This window comes from Canis aureus, chromosome 19 (genome assembly GCF_053574225.1).
Source record: "Canis aureus isolate CA01 chromosome 19, VMU_Caureus_v.1.0, whole genome shotgun sequence".
NCBI classification, from domain to species: Eukaryota; Metazoa; Chordata; class Mammalia; order Carnivora; family Canidae; genus Canis; species Canis aureus.
Window position 1 is genome coordinate 46,438,220 of NC_135629.1, and position 19,517 is coordinate 46,457,736.

Genomic DNA, 19,517 nt, shown 5'->3' on the forward strand with positions numbered 1-19,517 from the left:
AGGCTCCCAGCGCGGCTCACCCTCCGCCCGCCGCGTCGGCAGGCAGGCCCGCCCCGAGGCCCCGCCCCCGCCCCCGCCTTAAAGGCACAGAGCGCTCCTAGTGTTCCCGGCGGACGTGACTCACGGCCGTAGAGGTGTCGGAGCTTAGAAATGCCCTTCTTCCCGACACCTCCCGCCGCCTGGACCTTCGCCTCATACACCGCGCGGCTCCCATCTGTATAAGGCCCAGTCTGTGCCCCCAGGCGGACCTGGTTTCACAGGGATGTCCACAGGGCTGTTGGGTATTAAGCGCGTGTGGGTCCCTGGCGTCCTGGGTTCAAATTCAGCCCCCACCGTGGGCTCGCAGTGTGAGCCTCAGTTTCTCCGTCTGTAAAACAGCGTCTTACCGACCCCGCAGGGCTGATGTTAGATGGAGCCGGATGATACTCGCAAGTGCTGAGCACGCGCTCCGGAGGCAGCGTGGGGGTTTTCTTAGAAATGCTACCCGGGATTGCTTCCCAAGACTCTGGCGTACTTTCCAATTGCTTGGGTTTGTGTCATTCTTAAAAATTACGTTTTAAGAAGGATGCTCGGATGTACATTTATTAATATGGTGGTCGGGAGGAGAAGAGTCAATGTTCAGTAAAATTCAGGGCACAGGTAGTGTGTCCTTGAGCTCAAAGGACAGTAGGGTCTGAACCTAAGGAAAAGGTGGGCTTCACCCCAAAAGCTCCAAATCTCCCAGCTTGGCTAACAGAATTGGTCATACTTGCCCTTCCTCCTCCCCATGCCCTTCTCCTTGTTCGTTCCCTTCTTCCAATTTCATTTCTCTCCTTTGCTTCTGTTCTCCATTTTTTTCTACAACAACCATTTTTACACAAGTTCAGTTTTTTTGCTGAGTATTTTGGAAACACACCTCAAATGTACTGGTTATATGACTGACTAAGGAGGTGAGGGAAGGATGTAGAGGAAAGGAATCAGGGCACCCTTGGTCGCTGCGGAATCTAAGTGGGGGCACACAGGGGGCTCTGCTTTTGGGGTATGTTTGAAACTTTCTGGAATAAAATGGCAAAAACAATTTTGCACTCTATGGACCTGACAAGGAAAGATCATTCATATTAAGTTAGAAAAACAGAGTGACAAGACACATCCCGTACCCTGATAAATTGACAAATGACTGGAAGATTTTAGAACCAAAAGCTAATAGTGATTTTCTCAAAGGTGGCAGGATGACAAGTTGTTGTTGCTTCAATTTTGCAGTTAACGTCATATCTTGGGTTAAAAATTTTAAAAACAAACAAACAAACAAAAAAAAAAACAGCTGTATGAGGGCCATGAAGCACAAATGTATCTCAGAGGTTTGAGTTGGAGGGTGAAGTCAGGAAAAGTGAAGAGAATCTTTCTATTGGGGAGGCTGAAAACTCCAGGGTGGAATGGAAGGAAACCAACTCCACAGAGTGTGCACATTCCCCTCTGAAAGCTGAACCGAGAAAGACCCTGGGGAAATCCCTCCCGGAACCTACTCCGGAAGCAGCTGGAAGGCTTGTGATACAGAGAAGCTGCCAAACCCAGGGTAGACAGATGACTTTTCTGGCAAGCAGAGGGAAGTCAGCAAATCCTTCGCTCCCAGCTGGGAAACTTGAAACTGAGTTAAGATTTGGAGCAAATAAACAAACCCAAAAGGTCCGCAGCATGCTAAGAATAAAAATACCAGTAACCTGTATAACAAAGCATTAATATCTTTAATATACAAAGAGTTATTAGAGATCAGTAAGAAAAAGATAAAATCTCCTGAAGAGAAAGGTAGGTAAAAGCCATGAACAGGCAATTCACTTAAAAAAATAAAAGCACAAACATAAAAATGGCCAATAAACACATGTTTAGATTCAGTGTAATCATTAAGGAAATTCAAAATAAAACAATGAAATGTGTGTGTCTTTCAAATTGACTTTTGCTCTGTTAGGAAAATTTCTAGTGTTTGGAAAGGATATGGAGAATATGCACAAATGCTGCTGATGGGAGTGTAAAAAAAGACCAGCTTTTTCAGAGAGGAATGAGGTGGAGGTATGAGGGTTATAAAAGGCTTGAAATGGTGCATATGCTTTGACTCTTAAATTCCACTAGCACACACTTATCCACTGCGAACGAATGAGGACAGAGGTGGCTGACGACTTAGCTGCAGAATGTTCTCGGAGGAGGCAGCGGGCAGAAAGGCTGGACCTCAGCACCAGAGCCTGGCTGCCCGGGGCAAGTTCCTTTCTGAGCCTCAGCTTCCTCATCTGCAAAATACAAAGCGTCATAAGGATGCCAAAACACATCAAATGCCTGGCACATAATAAATGCTCAGTAAATGCAAGCCCAGCAAAAGAAGCTGAACAGAAAATTACAAGTGCCCAGAAGATAAGTGGGCCAAGGAGAGGAATAAAGTTTCAGAGAAAAGAAGCTAAAAACAGTTCCTGAACACACGAAAAGATGCTAATCTCATCTCCCAAAAAAGATGCTCACAATAATGATGCCAAGACACCGTTTTTCACTCAGAAGATCTGAGAAATCCTGAGTCAGCTGGTAGCCTGTGCAGCCTGGAGGGAAATGGGCCACTGGCACACAGGTGAGGGGTACCAGGTGGGACCACCCTGGTGGAGAGTGCTCTGGAGACTGCTGTTGAAACGCCAAACACAAATGCTCGAGACCCTGAGATTTCATACTGGGGGATTTACCCTTAGGGACCTGCACTTGCCAGGACAGTAGGTACCAGGTCATTCTCTACAGCAGTAACAGTTAGTTCAAAAGACTAGAAGCAAAATGGCCATCACTGGTTAGATTCTAGTCAAATAGATTAAGGGGCCCCATTTGTAATCCCTCATCCTCAATTGTGATTCCCCAGATATTCTGACATCCGGAAGTCTTCCTAAGGCAGTTTAATCTTCATTTATCCCAGTACATGTGAATATTCTTCAGTTTATATACAGTGATCGACTACAGGATTTATCCCAGATCAGCAGCATGTTAGTTAGCTACTGCTGCGTAACAAATAACTCTAAAAGTTAGCACACATTATCTCAGAATTTCTGTGGGTCATATAGAAGCCACTTAGTTGGGTGGCTTCACAAGGCTCTCAGAATAGCAAGTCTCAAGGGGATTAAGGTGTGAGCTGTTCCAGAATCCTTGCACCTGCCCTGGGTTCTGAATATCCAGATCATAGCCGTCCTGCCCACTGGTCTGCTTCTAGTTGGACCAGTTGTTTTCTGCCCCATTTCAGAGAAGTCCCCATGATGCATTTCCATCTTACAGCTGGAGCTGAGGATCCCTGCACCAGTAGCAATGCCAGCCCCAGCCCAACATGCATTTACTGCTCCAACAAAGAGCTCACTGTAGGATCCTGTAGTAGGAGGGCAGGCTGCCCTGGCCCTGAGCATGGCTCCCTGTACCCATCTCCCAGAGCAGCCCTCACTTGTGGTAGACCCAAGGCCCCCATCACCAGAATCTCCCCTTGCAGTGTTGGGAACTGGTAGCTGCTGGGAGAGACTCCACAGAGTCCTGGCAAGACGAAATGGGACACCAATTGATGTCCATGTCAGAGGGTACCTCTGTGGCTCAGACAAACACTTGCTCCCCATTGCCCTTGTTCACCATAGCTTGGCCAACCCTCTGGGTCAGGATGTAAGGTATACGCTGTTCCACCCAGGAATCCACACTTAGAACCATCCCTTACACCCCATAGGAGGTCCCCTGCCCCCCAACAATTTAGCAGAATGGCCCAAGAGCTTATGAGGTGCTCACCTACTCCTGTCTGGTCCCATGGGGCCTCTGAGCAACCATCCAAAGTGCAGGACACGTCACTGACACGGAGGGCCTTTTTCAATTCTAAAGCAAAAGATAAACCCTTGGACCCACCTGGGGATTCCATGCATTCTCTCAGAGAGGCCACAGGAGGGCAAAGGATGGGAGGAAATGTCTCAACCAGGAACCCAAAATGAGTGATTCAAGTAAGCCTCTTTCCATACTGTGCCCATGGCAGACATCGCTAGCTGATCCCCACACCTTCACTGCGCTGCCTACCAGCCCCACTTGCCAACACAGCACTCTGAGCAGACATTACAAGTCAATTAATGTTGGAGTGACACTAAGGACATGTAAAATCTCTAAGAACAGAAGCTCTCTAAGGTTTTTTTTTTTTTTCTCCAATTAGAGAATAGTTTTTTTTTTTTTTTTTCTACTTAAAAATCCCCTTTTTAAGGGAACTTAGTTCTTTTTGTTTGGATGCCCAAAGACCAAGGACATCTGCATCCTTACTTCCTGGCTCCCCAAATCCTACCGTCTTTGGCTTTCTCCCATCATCTCCAACTGCTCCTTCTGTGTCCCTTCTTCCTCTGTGTCCTTCAAATAGAGGCTTTTCAGGACCCCACTTATTCCTGTATACACTGTCCCCAGTGTTGCGGCCCCACTTGTAGACTCAGCAATGCCCAGCCCAACCACCTCAGACTCCCACCTCAGCCTCATACCTGGGCTCTATACACTTGTTTGCTGCCCCTGAGTCCATCCTTTGCCTCCAGAACTGTGCCCTCAGCTTCCTGCCTGGCTTCCAATCTGGTCACTGCTGCCCTCTGCTCACACACCCTTCATGGCTCCCCAGTGCCCGCTCAATAAAGCTTAACCTCCTCTGCCTGTTATTCCAGGCCCTGCACACCTGCCCTGGCAGCCTCCAGCCTCCTCTCTTTCCATTCTCCTCCATGTTCTCTGCATCAGCCACATGGAGGCCCTGACAGTCCCTCAATCTCACATGGCTCATCCCAGCACACATCTCTGCAGTCTCAGGCATTGGGTCATGAGCAACTAATGAAGTAAGAAGGAGAAGAGATGGTTCTAGAGCTACTCTCCAGCCCGGAAGATTCAAGAATCCTTGGGGCTTTAATGCCAGCCCAGAAAAAAAAAAAAAGAGTGGTTGCTGAATGAATAAATATGCATGTCCACCCCCAGTTTCTGAATTTTGCCTCCTTCCTTTCATCCTAAGAACTCCTATACACCCCTCACAACCTTGTTCCAATACTCCCTCCTTTAGGAACTTCCATCACTGCCCCTCAAAGACTCACTCACCCCAGTCCCCATCTGTCCCAGTCCTACCCTCAGCCAAAGGGCTAATGTTGACCAGAAGTAAGAGGCGATGGGGAGCCTGGCAGAACATGGTATACACAGCCAGGGGTCACCAGGCTTCCTTGAGCCATAGAGGAATGGGGCTCACCTCCATTGATCCTCTGAAGCAGGACCCCCTGGACAATGTCTTCATAGATGCCTTCGAGGGTCAGGGCCGGGCTACCCACAGCAAGGACGTCTCCTTCTAACTCAAGCAGATCCTGGAAGAGAGGCAGCTGAGGGGCTGGGCTGGACAGGAGGGCAGCAATGTTGACCCTGATTAGCTGGCAGGGGGCGGGGGGCGCCTTGGGTCTAAATGTCCTCATCTATAACATGGCCTCTGTGATCCATCCTCCCTCAGGGTGTTGTGGGGACTGATGAAACCCAGCCCATCATATCTCAAAGGGAATAGTGCAGTATCTCTGCTAGCCCTCCCATCCAACTTCTTCTCCGAGAGGATCTCATCAGCACCTGCCCGATGCCCCTGTGTGACCAGGCCCCTGTGACCTTCTCTCTCACCCTCTCCCCATGCCCTCACTCACTGAGTTCCAGCCATACTTGCCTCCTCACTATTCCTCCCACACACAAGCATGGTCCTACCTCAGGGCCTTTGCACATGCTGTGCCTTCTGCCTGGACCACCCTTCCCCGGGACATGGCTCATGCCCTCGGTTCACTGCTTCTTAGGGAGAGCCTCCTGGACCACCCGGAAAACCTCCCAACATACATACCTTCCCTCTTTGCCTCCTCCCTTCTCTGAAGCCTGTGTCACCCACTGATATGCGTTGCTTGGGCCCCCACCCTGGCTCTCAAATAACAGATGCCGAGCACTCTCTTGGGAGAAGCAGAGGGCATTGAGGAAGCCCAGAAGAGTCATCCAACCCGGCCATAGGGCTCAGGGCACAATAATCTCTTATCATCACAGTGGCTCTGAAGGAGTGAGCACTCTGTCCACTGTATAGAAAGACACAGACAGGGACGCCTGGGTGGCTCAGCGGTTGAGCATCTGCCTTTGACTCAGGACGCGATCCTGGGGTCCGGGATCGAGTCCCACATTGGGGTCCCTGCATGCAGCCTGCTTCTCCCTCTACCTGTGTCTCTGCCTCTCTCTCTCTGTCTCTCATGAATGAATAAATAAAATATTTTTAAAAAAGAAAGAAAAAAGAAGAAAAGAAAGAAAGAAAGGAAGGAAGGAAGGAAGGAAGGAAGGAAGGAAGGAAGGAAGGAAGGAAGGAAGGACACAGACACTTAGTTGTCCTCTAGGATGTGCCCCTGTGTGCCCCATTACTCACCACTTTGCAGCTCCACTCCCGCTGGCTCAACACAAAGGGCAAGAAGATGCAGAGCAGCCACCCGCGGATGAACTCCCTCTGTGCCGAGCTGCTGTCGGATTGGAACTTCTGCAGGACACACACGTGGCTGGTCCAGTGGCCAGCTGAGCACCCAGGCCCACTGCCGTGCCCCCCTCCCCCAGCGGACCTCACCTTCAGCACACGGCCCCTGACTTTCTCCAGCTGCTGGGCAGCCTGGGTGCAGTCGAGGGCTGTGGTCAGACACTCGTCCGCCAGCTGGAGGAAGGTGGCCACAGAGTCAGCCATAAGCTGCAGGAAGAGTAACTGATAAAACCCCTGGGAATCCATGCTCTGGCCTTATGGGCCCCGCACCTGCCTGGCTAACCCTTCTCAGCATCCAGACTGACCCAACCAGCCACTTTGCCCCAACCTCCTTTTTGTCTCAAGAAACGGCATCCCCCTCCACTCAGGACCTGGGAGTCATGCAATCAGTTGGAAGCTATATATAACCTAGCAGAAAGTGCCCTCCCCCCTGGAGGATGGTGCCAGGGTGCTCAGTCTGGGGAGCAGAGAGCTGGTCAGAGTTCAGCCTCCTTGGCTGAGTGCTCTTGTGCAGTGTACAAATTGAACAACTATACCGGGCAGCACTCAGTATTTGCAATCCCTGTCTCCTTCACTCACCATGTCAATTAGCAGGTCCTATTCTCTTGGCCTTCAAACACACCCCACTTCTGTCTACTGACAGCACCCATTCTGGTTCAGGTCTCCTTCCTGCCTACTCTACTCCTGTACCCAAGAACTCCCCTTCCCCACTGCATGCAGGGCTTCCTAAATCTTGAATCTGGTCACGCCCCTCCCCTGCTCACACATCTGCTATGGCTTCCCATTGCCCTCAGGGCAGTGCTTGGCCCCTTAGCCCCACATTCAAGTCCCTGACCCATCTGTCCATATCTTGCTGGCATATCTCCCACCTTTCTGCCCTTGCTTGAAACCTACAACCCAATGTTTATCAATGGCTTCACTTCCCCCAAATGCAGACAAATTCCCTCACTTCCCAGAGCTGATCCACACTGCTCCCTCTACCCAGGACATACCCCACCCCTTTTATCCCCCTGTTGCCTCAGTTTGAAAGTCCTCTCCTCCTGGAGGTTCTCCTAACTCTGTGTGTTCCCACCACAGCCCTGTCTCCCACATGTGATCCCAGTGAAGGAGGCCAGGTCTATTGCCCTCATGGTCTCCCCAGCACATCCTTGGCACCTTTTCAGTGGTAGCTGCTCCCCTTGCCTGCCTCCTTGCAGCCTCCTGCTCCCCCCTCACCTGCTGTGCAAGATCCTGAGCCCCAAACATGAGGCTTCGTGTTCCAGAGAAGCCAAATGGCACCACCAGCTGACCCAGGCGGCCCTGGCTTCTCTCAGCCTCACGGTAGCAGGTCTGCATCAGCTCTGGGTCCCAGGGCATCTCCCCAAATGAGTAAACCTGGACTCCAGTGGCAGGCAGGTGAGAAAAACACCATCAGTTGATGGAAAAGCAGGGCCAAGGATCTCACAGCCAATTCATAGTAGGAGATATGCAAATGGAAACACATCCCACCTCAGTCATTACCCCCCAAAATGCATAATAAAAGTAACAGGTAGGGTGTGATGGACATAAAACGGTGAAACCTGAAAAAAAAAAATGGCTAACATGCAGTTCTGGCATGACTGAGAGGAAACAAGCAATAGCCTTTGTCACATCTACACCCACCACCTGATGCCCCATCTATGCTGGGGGGCTCTGCGGCTGCAGAAATGGAGTAATTCAATATGGTCTTTGTCCTCAAGGAGCTCACAGAAAAGTTGGACATAAACTATAAACCACTACAGAGGTATGTAAACACCTCTATGAGGAAGGAAGCAGGTAGTTGTGGATGCAGAGAGGGAGCAGAGAGATTCCTGGAGGAGGTGATTATGAAGTGAAAGTTTAATGAATTGAGGTTTTCCTGGCACTCGGTAAGTGATCATTTAATATCAAAAGAACTGAGGTGGCCTGCAGGGAGCAGAGTTCACTGGCTTAGGGGATGGGGTGGACTCTGACAACAAAGGAATGGGAACAGGAGGAATTTGAGGGTAGGTGACTCAAGACCCATGTTGCTAAAATGCTACTCTTGTCACTTTACTCCTCCCCCCAACCATGTTTTAAACTGTGCCCCCAATGACCATAGCATGGTGGTCTACAATAAGTAAAAAGCAACCTAGAACAAAGTTCAGAAAAGGTTTTCGAGAGAGGTTTTTCAACTGGAAAGATGAAACAATTTACATGACGCTTCTGTAAAGCTAGCACACTGCCTGTTCATCCCCCACCCCCAAACTGGAGCTCACCTCCTTGCGCAGCCACGTGCCAGAGGAGCTCCCACGCAGGTGGCGGGACAGGCGGTCCATGCCCTGAGCTAGGAGGGTCTGCACTGCTGAGAGAACGGCTTCCATGGTGCTCAGCAGCTTTTGAGTGACCAGGGACAGCTGTGTGTCCACCTTCCTGCACAGGCACGACTCTAGAGGGCCCTGGACCTGGACTGGGAGTGGAAGATACTGGCCTGGATCTCCTCCACAAGGTGCTCGCGGGTAGAGGCAGCCATGGGCCAACAGGAGGAGGACAGGAGCTCAGACTCTGGGCACCCTCGTCTACCTTGTTACACAGGAGAAAACTGAGGCTTTGAGTCTGGCAGCATCCAGCTCAAAGTCGCACACGCCAGAGGCCGAGTCTGGATTACGAGCAGAGTGGGAGCCTCTGCCATCTGCCGGGGTATCCCGGGTCAGGTCGGCCACTGCCTGTTTCCCGACTGGGTGTCCCTGGCTCCATCCGTAGCCTAACGCCCTACCTCGCCCGGACTTCCCTCTGGACGCTGCCCCTGTCTCGCAGGCCACGCCCTGACTCCCACTGACCCCGGGTCTCTCGTGCCCTTCCTTTCTCCCCCCACCCCCACCCCACCCCGCCTGCCCTGTGTGTCTCAGGGCGGGGATTCTCCGCCCGACCCCTTATACCCACCCGGTTCCCCTTCTACCAGTCAGGCTCCCGGCCCCGCCCCTCCCTGCCCAGGCCCCGCCCCCGTCTCCCCAGGCCCCGCCCCCATGTGCCAGGCCCCGCCCCCAGGCCTCACCCCGCAGCCTCCCCGCCAGGCGCTCCCGCTGCCGCAGTATCTGGTCCACGTCGGGGCGGATGGTTTTCTCCAGGACCGTGAGCAGCTCGTCTTTTTCCGGCTGGAAGGCGCGGAGTCCGGCGGAGGCCCCGGCCAGGACGGCGGCGTGCACCGCGTCTAGGAGCTGTCCCGCCCGGCCGAGGGGACCCCACGGCCCAGTGGCGTGGGAGGGAGCGGACATGGGGCGCGGGTGCGGGGACAGAGAGATGGGGACGCGGAGAGACGGGGAGAGAGTTTAGGGGCCAGTCGCGAGGAGGGGCAAGGTGGGCCCCCGGGTCCGTCCCGCATCGGCCCGACCTCCGCGACCCCGCGCGTACCTCGATCCAGGCCCAGGCACGGTGGCGGCCCGCGCCCCGCAGGCCGGGCAGCGTCTGGGCTCGCAGCGCAGGCAGCAGCTCCCGCATCAGCACCCCGGTCAGCACCTGCGGGAGAGGGAACCGTGGGCGCCCCAGCAGGCCTAGAGGGGTCCCGGGGGCGGCCTTGCGCGGCACTGACCTCGGCGTCCGAGCCCAGGGTCACGTCGTCGCCGCCAAAGTGGCCTTGGTGCTGCCGATAGAGTCTTACGGCGTCCAGGAAGGCGCGGGCGGCGGGGGCCTTACTGCGCTGCAGGACTGCGGGGGCAGCTCCTCAGTGTCAGCCCACTCCTCCCCTGCTCGCACCTCCGCCTGGCTCCCCACGACCCGGGGAGGAAGCCCTCCGCCTCCTCACCCAGTCCCGGAGCACCCGAGGCTCACCCATCTCCAGACCCTTGCACAAGCAGTGCCTTCTGCAGGGAACACGGTGCCCGAGGACATCACCAGCCCATAAGGCACCTTTATAATATGATTTAGGAAAAAGCATCCTCTGGTAGACAGTCACAGCCGCTCCACATAAGTACATTTGTGCACTCAACAACCTGCTCAACATGTGTCGGTCCTGTTCCCCTTCTTCACCTGGCTGGCCCCTTATCCTTGTCAGACCCCCGGCTGGACATCCCGCCTCCGAGTAGCCCTCTCTGACCTCCCAGGCTAAGCTCCCACAGGGCTGCGTCCCCATCGCAGCCCTGGTCACTAATAACTGCCTATGGTTGCTTCTGTCTCCCACCACCCCAATCCATTTCATAAATAAGAAAACTAGAAATTGGAGACAACTCCATAGCCAGCAGGGGCAGGACTCCAAGACCCACGGCTCTCTGAGCTTTCCCAGGGCCCACCTGTGCCACGAAGCCGGATGCCGCCCTGCAGGGCTAGCCTCCAGGCGCGCTGTGCTTCCCTCGAGGCTGCAGAGAAACAGAGGTGCCGGCGGAAGGGGTGCTGCAGGAACAGGGGGAAGGTCACCGGCATTTCCAGGAGGGGGTCAGGCTCTTCCTGTGTATGATCTCCTGCAAGCAGACAGTGGAGATTGTGTCTTCATTCACTCACTCACTCCACAATCATTCGTTCACTAAAAGAAAACACCCATGAAATGCTTAGAGGAGCCCCCGGCATGGGCAGTTGCTCGATAAGCATGAGCCGTGCTATCATAACTGTGCTATCCTTGTTCGAGCTCAGACCCAGAGGGAGGTGAGCCCAGGGCAGACACCAACCATGCATCCCAGCAGTTTCCGAGCTTCAGCATCCTCCTTAACACAGAGGCCTGGGCAGCCACTGCCATTCTAGCTGAGTTGGCAAGTGATCTGAGCCCTGCTTACCAATTCATAGTGGGGGGGGGGGGTTGGGGGAGGGGGGTCAGCCAGGTCCAGATCAAAACCCTGCCAAATCATTTGCTAGCTCTATACATAGGTGCAGTTTTTTTTTTTTTTATCTGAACCTTGGGTGTCCTGCCTGTGAAATGGGCTTCAAAGTGATACCAATGACCTCCTGATGGGACAAAATGAGTGAATTTCTTTTCAATTAATTTACTTGGGGTTGTCCTAAATCCTCAGTGTTTGGTTCTGGTTTCCAGAGCCATACCTGGGATATGCAGTGAAATGCAGTCATCCAGAAAGTAGAAATCCCTGATCACCCTGGTCCTTCAGCCGCAGTGCCCAGAGGTAATAATACCTTTAACACTTTGGGGGACGTTACTCCAGATCTTAAAATCCACACAAAGTGTGTGAGGCGGGCTTTTGTGACAAGATGGAGTTTTTTGCTCTTGCATATGTCTGGGGCACCTTCGGCTGCTTACACCGCTATCCTTTCTAAGGGTTAGACCATCGTTTATTTAATCAACCCCTGAAGGATGGGTATCTGGATGGATTTTGATATTTTCAACAGCATCATCATTTCTGCGAACTGTCTTTATTGCTACATCTTTGCATCACTTGGGGGCAGGATAGCTTCACCGTGAAGCAGAAGTGCGATTCTGGTCCTGACAGTCCTCAGCCTCGGTGTCCTCGGCTGTGAAATGGGGTAGTTAGTGATGGGGCCGGCTGTTGGTCAGACTCAGTGAGATAACACAAGCCCCGTGCTGAGCACTCGTCATACATATGCCACCAGTCCAATAATGCAGTTCCTTTCCCTATTCAGTGTTGTGATAATGAAAGAGGGGGGCTGGAGGGAGAGAAAGGAGGAGGGGAGGGAGGGAAAACCTTCCTGGAAATGCTGGTTTGAACAACACACCCTGCAGCAAATCTGTGTGATTTTCCCACCCACCAGTGCCCATATCCCCACATGCTCGCTGACACCAGGTTTTATTGTTTTTAGCCTTGCTACTTTGATTCTGGTCCAATGTTTTTTTTTCTTTTTTTAAGATTTATTTATTTATTTATGATAGACATAGAGAGAGAGAGAGAGGCAGAGACAAAGGAGGAGGGAGAAGCAGGCTCCATGCTGGGAGCCTGACGCGGGACTCGATCCCAGAACTCCAGGATCGCGCCCTGGGCCAAAGGCAGGTGCCAAACCGCTGAGCCACCCAGGGATCCCCTGGTCCAATGTTCTAATTCTCCTTCTCTCTCTGGTGAGAGTGGATATTTCTCTTGCTAGAGCTGGGGTGCACACCAAAGGCAATGCTACCCCCCGGGGACACTTGGCAATGTCTGGAGATATTTTTGATTGTCACCCTTCGCATAGGGGGTTGCTCCTGGCATCACATGGGTGGATGTTCAACATCCTGCTGTTCAACATCCTGTAATGCACAGGGTGCCCCCCTTTCCTGCAAAGAATGATTTGGCCCCAACTGTCAACAATTCTAAGGTTTTTTTTTAAAAAAAAAAAAAACCTGCTCTTGAGGTCCTAGGGACCTTACCTGAGGAGACTGGACAGAGAGTGTCCAACAGGTGGAGATATTCACGCTGGGAAGTCAGGACAGTATACCCTGTCAAGGTCATGGAGCCCAGGGGATGGCCCCCATTTTCATATTCCTATGAAAGGCATCCAGAGAATCAGCTTGCGACAGTTCTAAACTGTGGCTTCTATGTCCTAACTGGATCAGGGGAAGGTTTAGGGTTGGCTAGGGAAGTCCCCCTGTCCCTCTCGTGTAGTCAAGCACCCAGCACTCACTATGTACTAGGCTAGTCCTAAATATTGTATGAGGATTATCTCATTGAATCCTCACAACCCCTTGTGGCCTGGACCACCATCATCCCATTTCACAGAGGTGGAAACTGAGTCCCAAGGGCACAAATGACCTGCCCGAATTCCCCAGCCAGATGGGATGCACAAACGTCCTCCCAGTTTCAACCTCAGCTCTGCTGATGACCATGAGAAAATTCCCACTCTTGGACCTCAGTTTACCTACCCAGCCCAGCAGGACCCAGTCACCCACCCCAAGCCAATCTCATAAGGATCCTTGATTCATATTAGGTAAATGAAGAAAAGAGAGAGGATCACATTGGGAGCTGGACCCCAAACCCATGCTGACAGGAGTGGGATGGTGAGGCCAGAAGGAAGGGATGAGGGCCACTTGCTTACCTCCCTGAGGCTGAACCACTCCAGGCGGCCATCCCCACGCAGGACACAGAAAATGGGCTGCCATCGGGGTGGGTGGCCCCCAAGCTGGGTCAGATGCCCTCGGTGTTCACGGACTCGGGGAAGCTTCTGCAGGAGGAGGGACCAGTGGATGTCAGGGGCAAAGACTGTTGTCTCCATGTCCAGACCACCTGGAAAGCACCCCCCACCCCATCTCAGGTTCCACCAAGTACAGGGAGCTCGGGGGCTGCTGACATGGCACTGCTATCCTTTCTCACATGCTAACAGCATTCACTTGTTTGGGACACTTCCAAATACAAACTGACATAATGCCCCCTACAGTCCTGGGAGGCTGACAATTTGTCACTTGGAAGCAGGGCGTTCCCCACTTGAGCCTCCAATGAGACCCCAGCCCTGGTCAGCATCTTGATTGCAGCCTGTGAGAGACCCCAAAAGAAAGAACTCAGGAGGTTGTGTCTCGACTCCTGACCCACAGCCAACTGTAAGATAACACAAGTGTGTTGTTTCCAGCCACTGGTGGTGCCATGTGTCATTACACAACGTTAGCTAATACAAGTGGGATTGCTCGTTCAGGGAGCAGGTGCAGTTCACTTTCATGCGAAGCAGCTGGTCCTCTGTCCACAGACCCCCTCCCTGGGGCAGGGTGGAACATCACGTTGTTTTATTATCTTTGTTGCTCCTCTCACTACCTGGCCATCTGAATTGTGCACGTTTTGTTTCATCACTGGGTCCCAGAGCGAGGCCCAGTGCACAGATGGCACTCGATAAATATTCAATGAATAATTAACCATATTTGTGATCTTTTCATTCTTTGATGGGGTGGTAGAAACTCAGGGGTTTGTTGAATGATTCTCCAGATTTTTCCTGAGGCCTGAGATTTTTCAGAATAATATTGTTAAAGCATTATTATAGAAATTATACATAAAATAAGAATTTTCTAAAATGTTCAAACTGAAGCAAGGGGGAAATCCCACCCCCTCCACCATGGCTCAAACCCCAAAGTCAACTGTGCCCAAGGCGCAGGTGGCAAGAACCTACAGGTGACAGAAGGTGCAGGTGGGGACCACACCTGGGGTCCCATGATGCCCCAAGTGGGACAGGGAGAGCCCAGGTGAGCTGTGTCCACAGTGCAGGGAGCCTCCAGCCCAGGACCAGGCACAGCTGGGAAAAGAGGCATCTGAGGAAAGTTGAAGAAGCTCAGAGTCGACTGGGGCAGGGACCCAGTGTCAGTAACCAGCACGGACTCTAGGTTCAGATCATGCTTTGCCTCTTGCTGGCAGAGTGACCTCAGGCAGGTCACCCTATCTCTCTGTGCCTCGGTTTCCTCACTGGTTGAAGACTCATTTCCCAGGCTGATGAAGGCTGGGTGAGTTGTTTAGAGCACATGGAGCCATTAGTTGGCTCAGGAGACATCTGGAGCCAGGCCAGGCAGCTCCACCCTCTTTTTTTTTATTTTTTGAGATTTTATTTATTTATTCATGAGAGACATTCACAGAGAGGGAGGCAGAGACATAGGCAGACAGAGAAGCAGAGAGAGAAGCAGGCTCCATGCAGGGAGCCCAATGCGGGACCCAATCCTGGGACTCCAAGATCATGCCCTGGGTCAAAGGCAGGCGCTCAACCGCCAAGCCACCCAGGCGTCCCAGCTCCACCCTCTTATGTTCCATCAACAAACTCTCCTGGAGCTTCTACTATGTGTAGGCAACACATAAGCACAAGGGGTCTGGGGGAGTGAGTGGACAAGGCTGGCCCCTGCCCTCACAGGACAGACAAGTGAGGGAGGCAGACGTGTGACCCAAGGCTTCCCTGGAAAAGCAGCGGGGCAGGGATCCCAGAGGAAGCACCCAACCCAGGAAGGGGCTGTGGTGATCAAGGAAGGCTTCTTGGAAGAAGAATGTCTGGAGCATGAGGAAGAACAGTAAGGGCACCAGGCAGAGCGCACCACATGTCCAAAGGCGTGAGGGTCCAATGGGCATGCCTCTTGCCCAATAGACAAGGCGAGGCTTCTCCAACTCCAGAGCTTTTGCACTGGCTGTGCCCTCTGCCTAGAATTCCCTTCCCACTCTGGGTTCCAGATCTGGTCCCTTCTCATCCTTTACATCTCAGCTCAGAGTGCCTTCCCTGAACCCCAACTCCCCGACCTCCCAACATGGCCTTTCATCTTGTCTCCATAGCAACCTATGGGAAGTTATTGTGCATCATGATATGTTAATGTGTTTGGTCATTTCTCCCCATATCAGACCATGACCCTGGGTGAGGGGAGAGGGGGCAGTGCGGTGTCCCCAGTGTCTAGCCTGGAACATGGTTTGCAGTAGGTACCCGGTGAATGTTCAAAGAATGAATCTTAATGGTCTCCCCAGGTCTTGGCGCCAGCTAGGGTCAAGGCGTAAGGAGGGCCCCCGACTGAACCAAAGCCCCCCACCCCAGCCTCCCTCACTCAGCACCCTCTTCCTTTGCGGCACCCACTTTACTGCGCATCAGCTGGCATCCGGCGGGCTCCCGGGGCTCCAGCTCACGGGAGATCTGTTGCAGGACAGAGGCTGCCAGTTGCCCGCGGTAGCAGGGCAGGAAGTTCCTCAGCAGGGCGTCCACCTGGCCTGCAGGGGCAAGGAGACGGTAAGGTAAGGCGTCCACCAGGCCCTGCAGGGGTCAGAACAGGCAAGGGAGGCCCCGTGTGAGCTCCCACCATCGCCCCAAAGCTGCCTAACAAGACATGCTCCAAATTCCACTCACCCTCCACAGGCTGTTTCTATCCACATGGGGGCCAGGTGGGGGGTTAGGGACTCAGGCTTAATTTATAACTGATGCAGAATGAACTTTACAATCTGACGCGCTTTGACACCTTTACGCACCCAAGAAACCATCACCACGATCAAGATAATGAACCCCCAAGTTTCCTCTTGCCCCTTCCCTGGGGAGAGTTTTGAAATCTTTTAAAAGCCTCACCCTAGCACAAAGGAACTTTCTGCATTCTGATCTAGGAAGTGATCACACAAGTTTCAAAGTCCTTCAAACTGTTCCCCAAAGATGTGTGCACTTGGCTAAATGTAAAACGTAAATCCAAACTGCTGCGTGGAATGTGGACCCAATGGCTGGAGCTTTAGCAGTTATTGTGCACCATGAGGTGGGTTTGGGCACAGAAGCCACATGTGGCAGGAGGAATTCAGGTGTCTAACTTTTATCAGCCTGCCCACCACTGTACCTCTCTATAGGCAAGAGAAATAAATCTTTATCTTGTTTAAGCCACTATAGAAAAAAAAATACATGGCATAAAGTAACTTACTGAATCCTTACAATGGTTCCATAACTAGACATTGTTGCCATCCCTGTTTTACAGGTGAGAGAATGAGACCAAGACAGCTGACGTCATTTGCCCAAGGCCACCCAGCGAGTGAGGGCAGGGCCATGGTGTGAACTTGAATGGTCGGTCTCAAGTGTTTGCAAGACACACCACATGCCTGTACACATGCTGTTCCCTCTACCTGGGATGCTCTTCCCACATCTCCTACCCACCAACTCCATCACAATCCTCCCGCCCTGGCTTGGCCATCATCTCCATGGTGGGCAGTTACCTGCCTCTTCTTCCCTCGACTTGAGGAACCTATGGGGTTCCACTGCATTCATCCGTCACCTGCCATTCCTGTAATGTAACTTGATCTTCTTTCTTGGTCCAGGTTATGAGCCCAGGAGAGTGGAACATTCTTAACCCCACTGTGTCCCCAGTACCCAGCATACAGTAGGTGCTCAACTATGTGAGGGCACCAGCCCCTCTCAGTCTCGAATCAGAAACTGAGCCTGTTTCCCCAGGGTCCCCATGCAGAGGCCCTGCTGGAACCTTCTCATCGAGGAAAATCAGCCCAGGAGATCTGGCTGGGCCTGGGACACCTCCCACCTGGTCCACCTCCTGAACCCTCCTCCTCCTGAACCCATGCCCCAAATAGGGTTACCAGATTTACCAAATAAAAATACATGACACCAATTAAATTTGAATTTCAGAGAAATTAGGAACCATTTTTTAGCCTAAGTATGTTTCCATGCAAAATTTGGGACATACTTATACAAGAGTATTCACTACTTATCTGGAATTCCCATTAGTAGGCATCCTACTACTCTCAGACACTGTGTCTGACAACCTTAGCCCCAAACTCCACTTGCCCCGCTCCCACCTCACCCCATGCTGGCTCACCCCTCAGGTGCTGCTGCTGCCGCTTGTCCAGGGGGCTCGAGGGCCGCCCACCCATCCTGCTGCCGTCTCTAGGGGCTCCCTTGAGAGCAAAGCAGACGCCACCTCCCCTCCCACAGCCCCGAGGTTTCTGGGCTCAGGGGCACCCCAGGAGCAGGGCAGCCGATGAGGGGCTTGGATGCTGCTGAGACCAGCTGCCTGGGCTCTGAAGCCAGAGCATGGCCCCTGTGTGAATGCATGTGTCGGGGTGGGAGGGGGAAGGAGCAAGGGAATGCCCGCCCCACCCCTGCCCTGCCCCACCCCACCCTGCACCTGCGTCCTCCTAGTTCCCCTGGGGACAAGGCCTTCAGAGCTGCTGGTTTCTGCAGGGGCCACTGGGGCAGCCCCAGGGGTGGTTGGGAGTATGGAAGACTAGAATCCTAGCTTTGGAGGAGGGAGGCAGGGCCAACACCTGGCAGGACCAGCAGCAGTTGTTGGTGTGTGGGACAGGGGAGGGGGATGGGCAGGGACAGGGTGTCTAAACACCCGCTCCCTGCTTCCACTGTGCCTACCGCCTGCTGGGTGCTGCTGGGTGCTGAGTGGATCCAGCACTGACCCAGCCGCCAGCAACCCCCAGACCGGAGAAGCAGAGCTGGACAGACACCCCCAGTTCCTGGGGCCAATGCTGGGGCAGGGGGATAGGGTGGGGGGGTGTTGGTGTGCCACAGATTGGTGGGACGTGCCCCCCTTGTGTTTGTTTTGTCAGCCTGTCCTCCATCAGTGCACATAGCACTGGACTTCATCAGGTTAGCTGGATCTTCCTACGCCTTCACCAGTTTTTCCAGTGCCTGGCAGAGAGCAGCCCTCAGTTTGATGAAGGAAGAGAGGAAGGGTAGGAGCAGAGTCTGCTCCAGGCTGAAATATCATCAAATGTGACTCTCACAGGGTGTCAGACGAGGGGAGTGTTGAGTTCCAGGGGCCGGAATGTGGATGTGATGACTGGAGCATGTGCAGCCCACCTTGGACCATAAGGTAAAACCCACATAATGACAATGACCCAACTATGATGTGGGAACCAGGGGTCCCAGAAGAGTTCATGACATTGCTCCATCAACCCTGGGTGGCATCCTTTCAGAAAAAAACCTAACTCTCCATTTTGTTTAAGCCACCAGGAACATCTGACTGTAATCCTCACCAATGCCCCAGGTTCATGTCTTCTCTTGACAACCATCACTCGTTGCCAGACTGACTGTCATCCTTGAATGATGTGCCAGAGATGCAGAAGTGGGCAAAACGGACCATGGTCAGCCCCCATGGACCATCAGTTGGCACAGCAACAAAACGGTCAGATAATGTTAAAGGTAAGGAGGAAAAATGGAATGGGAAGAGGGAGAAAGTACCAGGGGTGGAGCATGATCAGGGAGGTGATGTTGTGCCTCAACCTAAAGCAAGTGAGGGCCCAAGTCATGCAAAAAGCTGGAGAAAAAAGAATATTGGGTAGTGCACATGCAAAGGCCCTGAGGTGGGGATTGTTTGACAGGTTCTGGCACAGCACAAGGTGGGTAGGCTGAAGGGAGGTGAGTGAGGGGCAGACACAAGCAGGTCTGAGCAGGGGGGGCTGCTCCTACAGGGAGAGGGGCAGAAAGGGGACCTGTCCCAGAGGCCCCCCACATGGGGTCCCCATGCCTGTCTCATCACTTCCCTCTGCTTCTTGGCACCCCCATCCTGGCTTCTGCCTGAAGCACCAGGGTCACGGCCACCTGCTGTTGCCCAAGCCCATGGCTGGGTTGCTTTCTCTGCTTCTCTTCACGTTTCCGCCCTGGCCCTGACCCACTTCCTCACTCTCACATCTGAGTGATTGACCCAGACAAGATGTTAAAGGAAACTTCACTTTCT

The 19,517-nt window shown here is 52.9% G+C and overlaps 1 protein-coding gene across 3 annotated transcripts; it reads right to left on the reverse strand.

Moving 5' to 3' along the window:
* Positions 1–253: 253 nt before the first annotated feature.
* NIBAN3 (niban apoptosis regulator 3) lies at positions 254–17,889 on the reverse strand. 3 transcript variants are annotated; one of them, XM_077859457.1, is made up of 15 exons: positions 17,646–17,777; positions 15,926–16,056; positions 13,442–13,567; positions 12,777–12,891; positions 10,765–10,932; positions 10,068–10,183; positions 9,890–9,994; positions 9,534–9,696; positions 8,758–8,948; positions 7,718–7,876; positions 6,593–6,709; positions 6,401–6,508; positions 5,219–5,330; positions 3,763–3,843; positions 254–1,645 (listed from the first exon to the last, which is right to left on the reverse strand). In XM_077859457.1, the coding sequence occupies exons 1-15, from the start codon at positions 17,698–17,700 to the stop codon at positions 1,332–1,334; spliced, it is 2,061 nt and encodes a 686-aa protein (XP_077715583.1). In that variant the 5' UTR covers positions 17,701–17,777; the 3' UTR covers positions 254–1,331. The 3 variants fall into 3 exon arrangements, with proteins under 3 accessions (XP_077715583.1, XP_077715581.1, XP_077715582.1); XM_077859455.1 differs by lacking the exon at positions 254–1,645 and adding an exon at positions 1,703–2,258 and having other exon boundaries at positions 3,760–3,843; positions 5,219–5,345; positions 17,646–17,889; XM_077859456.1 differs by lacking the exon at positions 254–1,645 and adding an exon at positions 1,703–2,258 and having other exon boundaries at positions 3,760–3,843; positions 17,646–17,886.
* Positions 17,890–19,517: the final 1,628 nt, after the last annotated feature.

Excerpts from the sequence above, each read along its gene's own strand:
- NIBAN3 (XM_077859457.1), bottom strand. The coding sequence starts at position 17,700 with ATGGGTGGGCGGCCCTCGAGCCCCCTGGACAAGCGGCAGCAGCAGCAC. Across the intron at positions 13,568-15,925 it reads GCCAGCTGATGCGCAGTAAA|AAGCTTCCCCGAGTCCGTGA; the intron begins GTGGGTGCCGCA and ends CTCCTCCTGCAG. Across the intron at positions 6,710-7,717 it reads CTCAGGATCTTGCACAGCAG|CTTATGGCTGACTCTGTGGC; the intron begins GTGAGGGGGGAG and ends CTCTTCCTGCAG.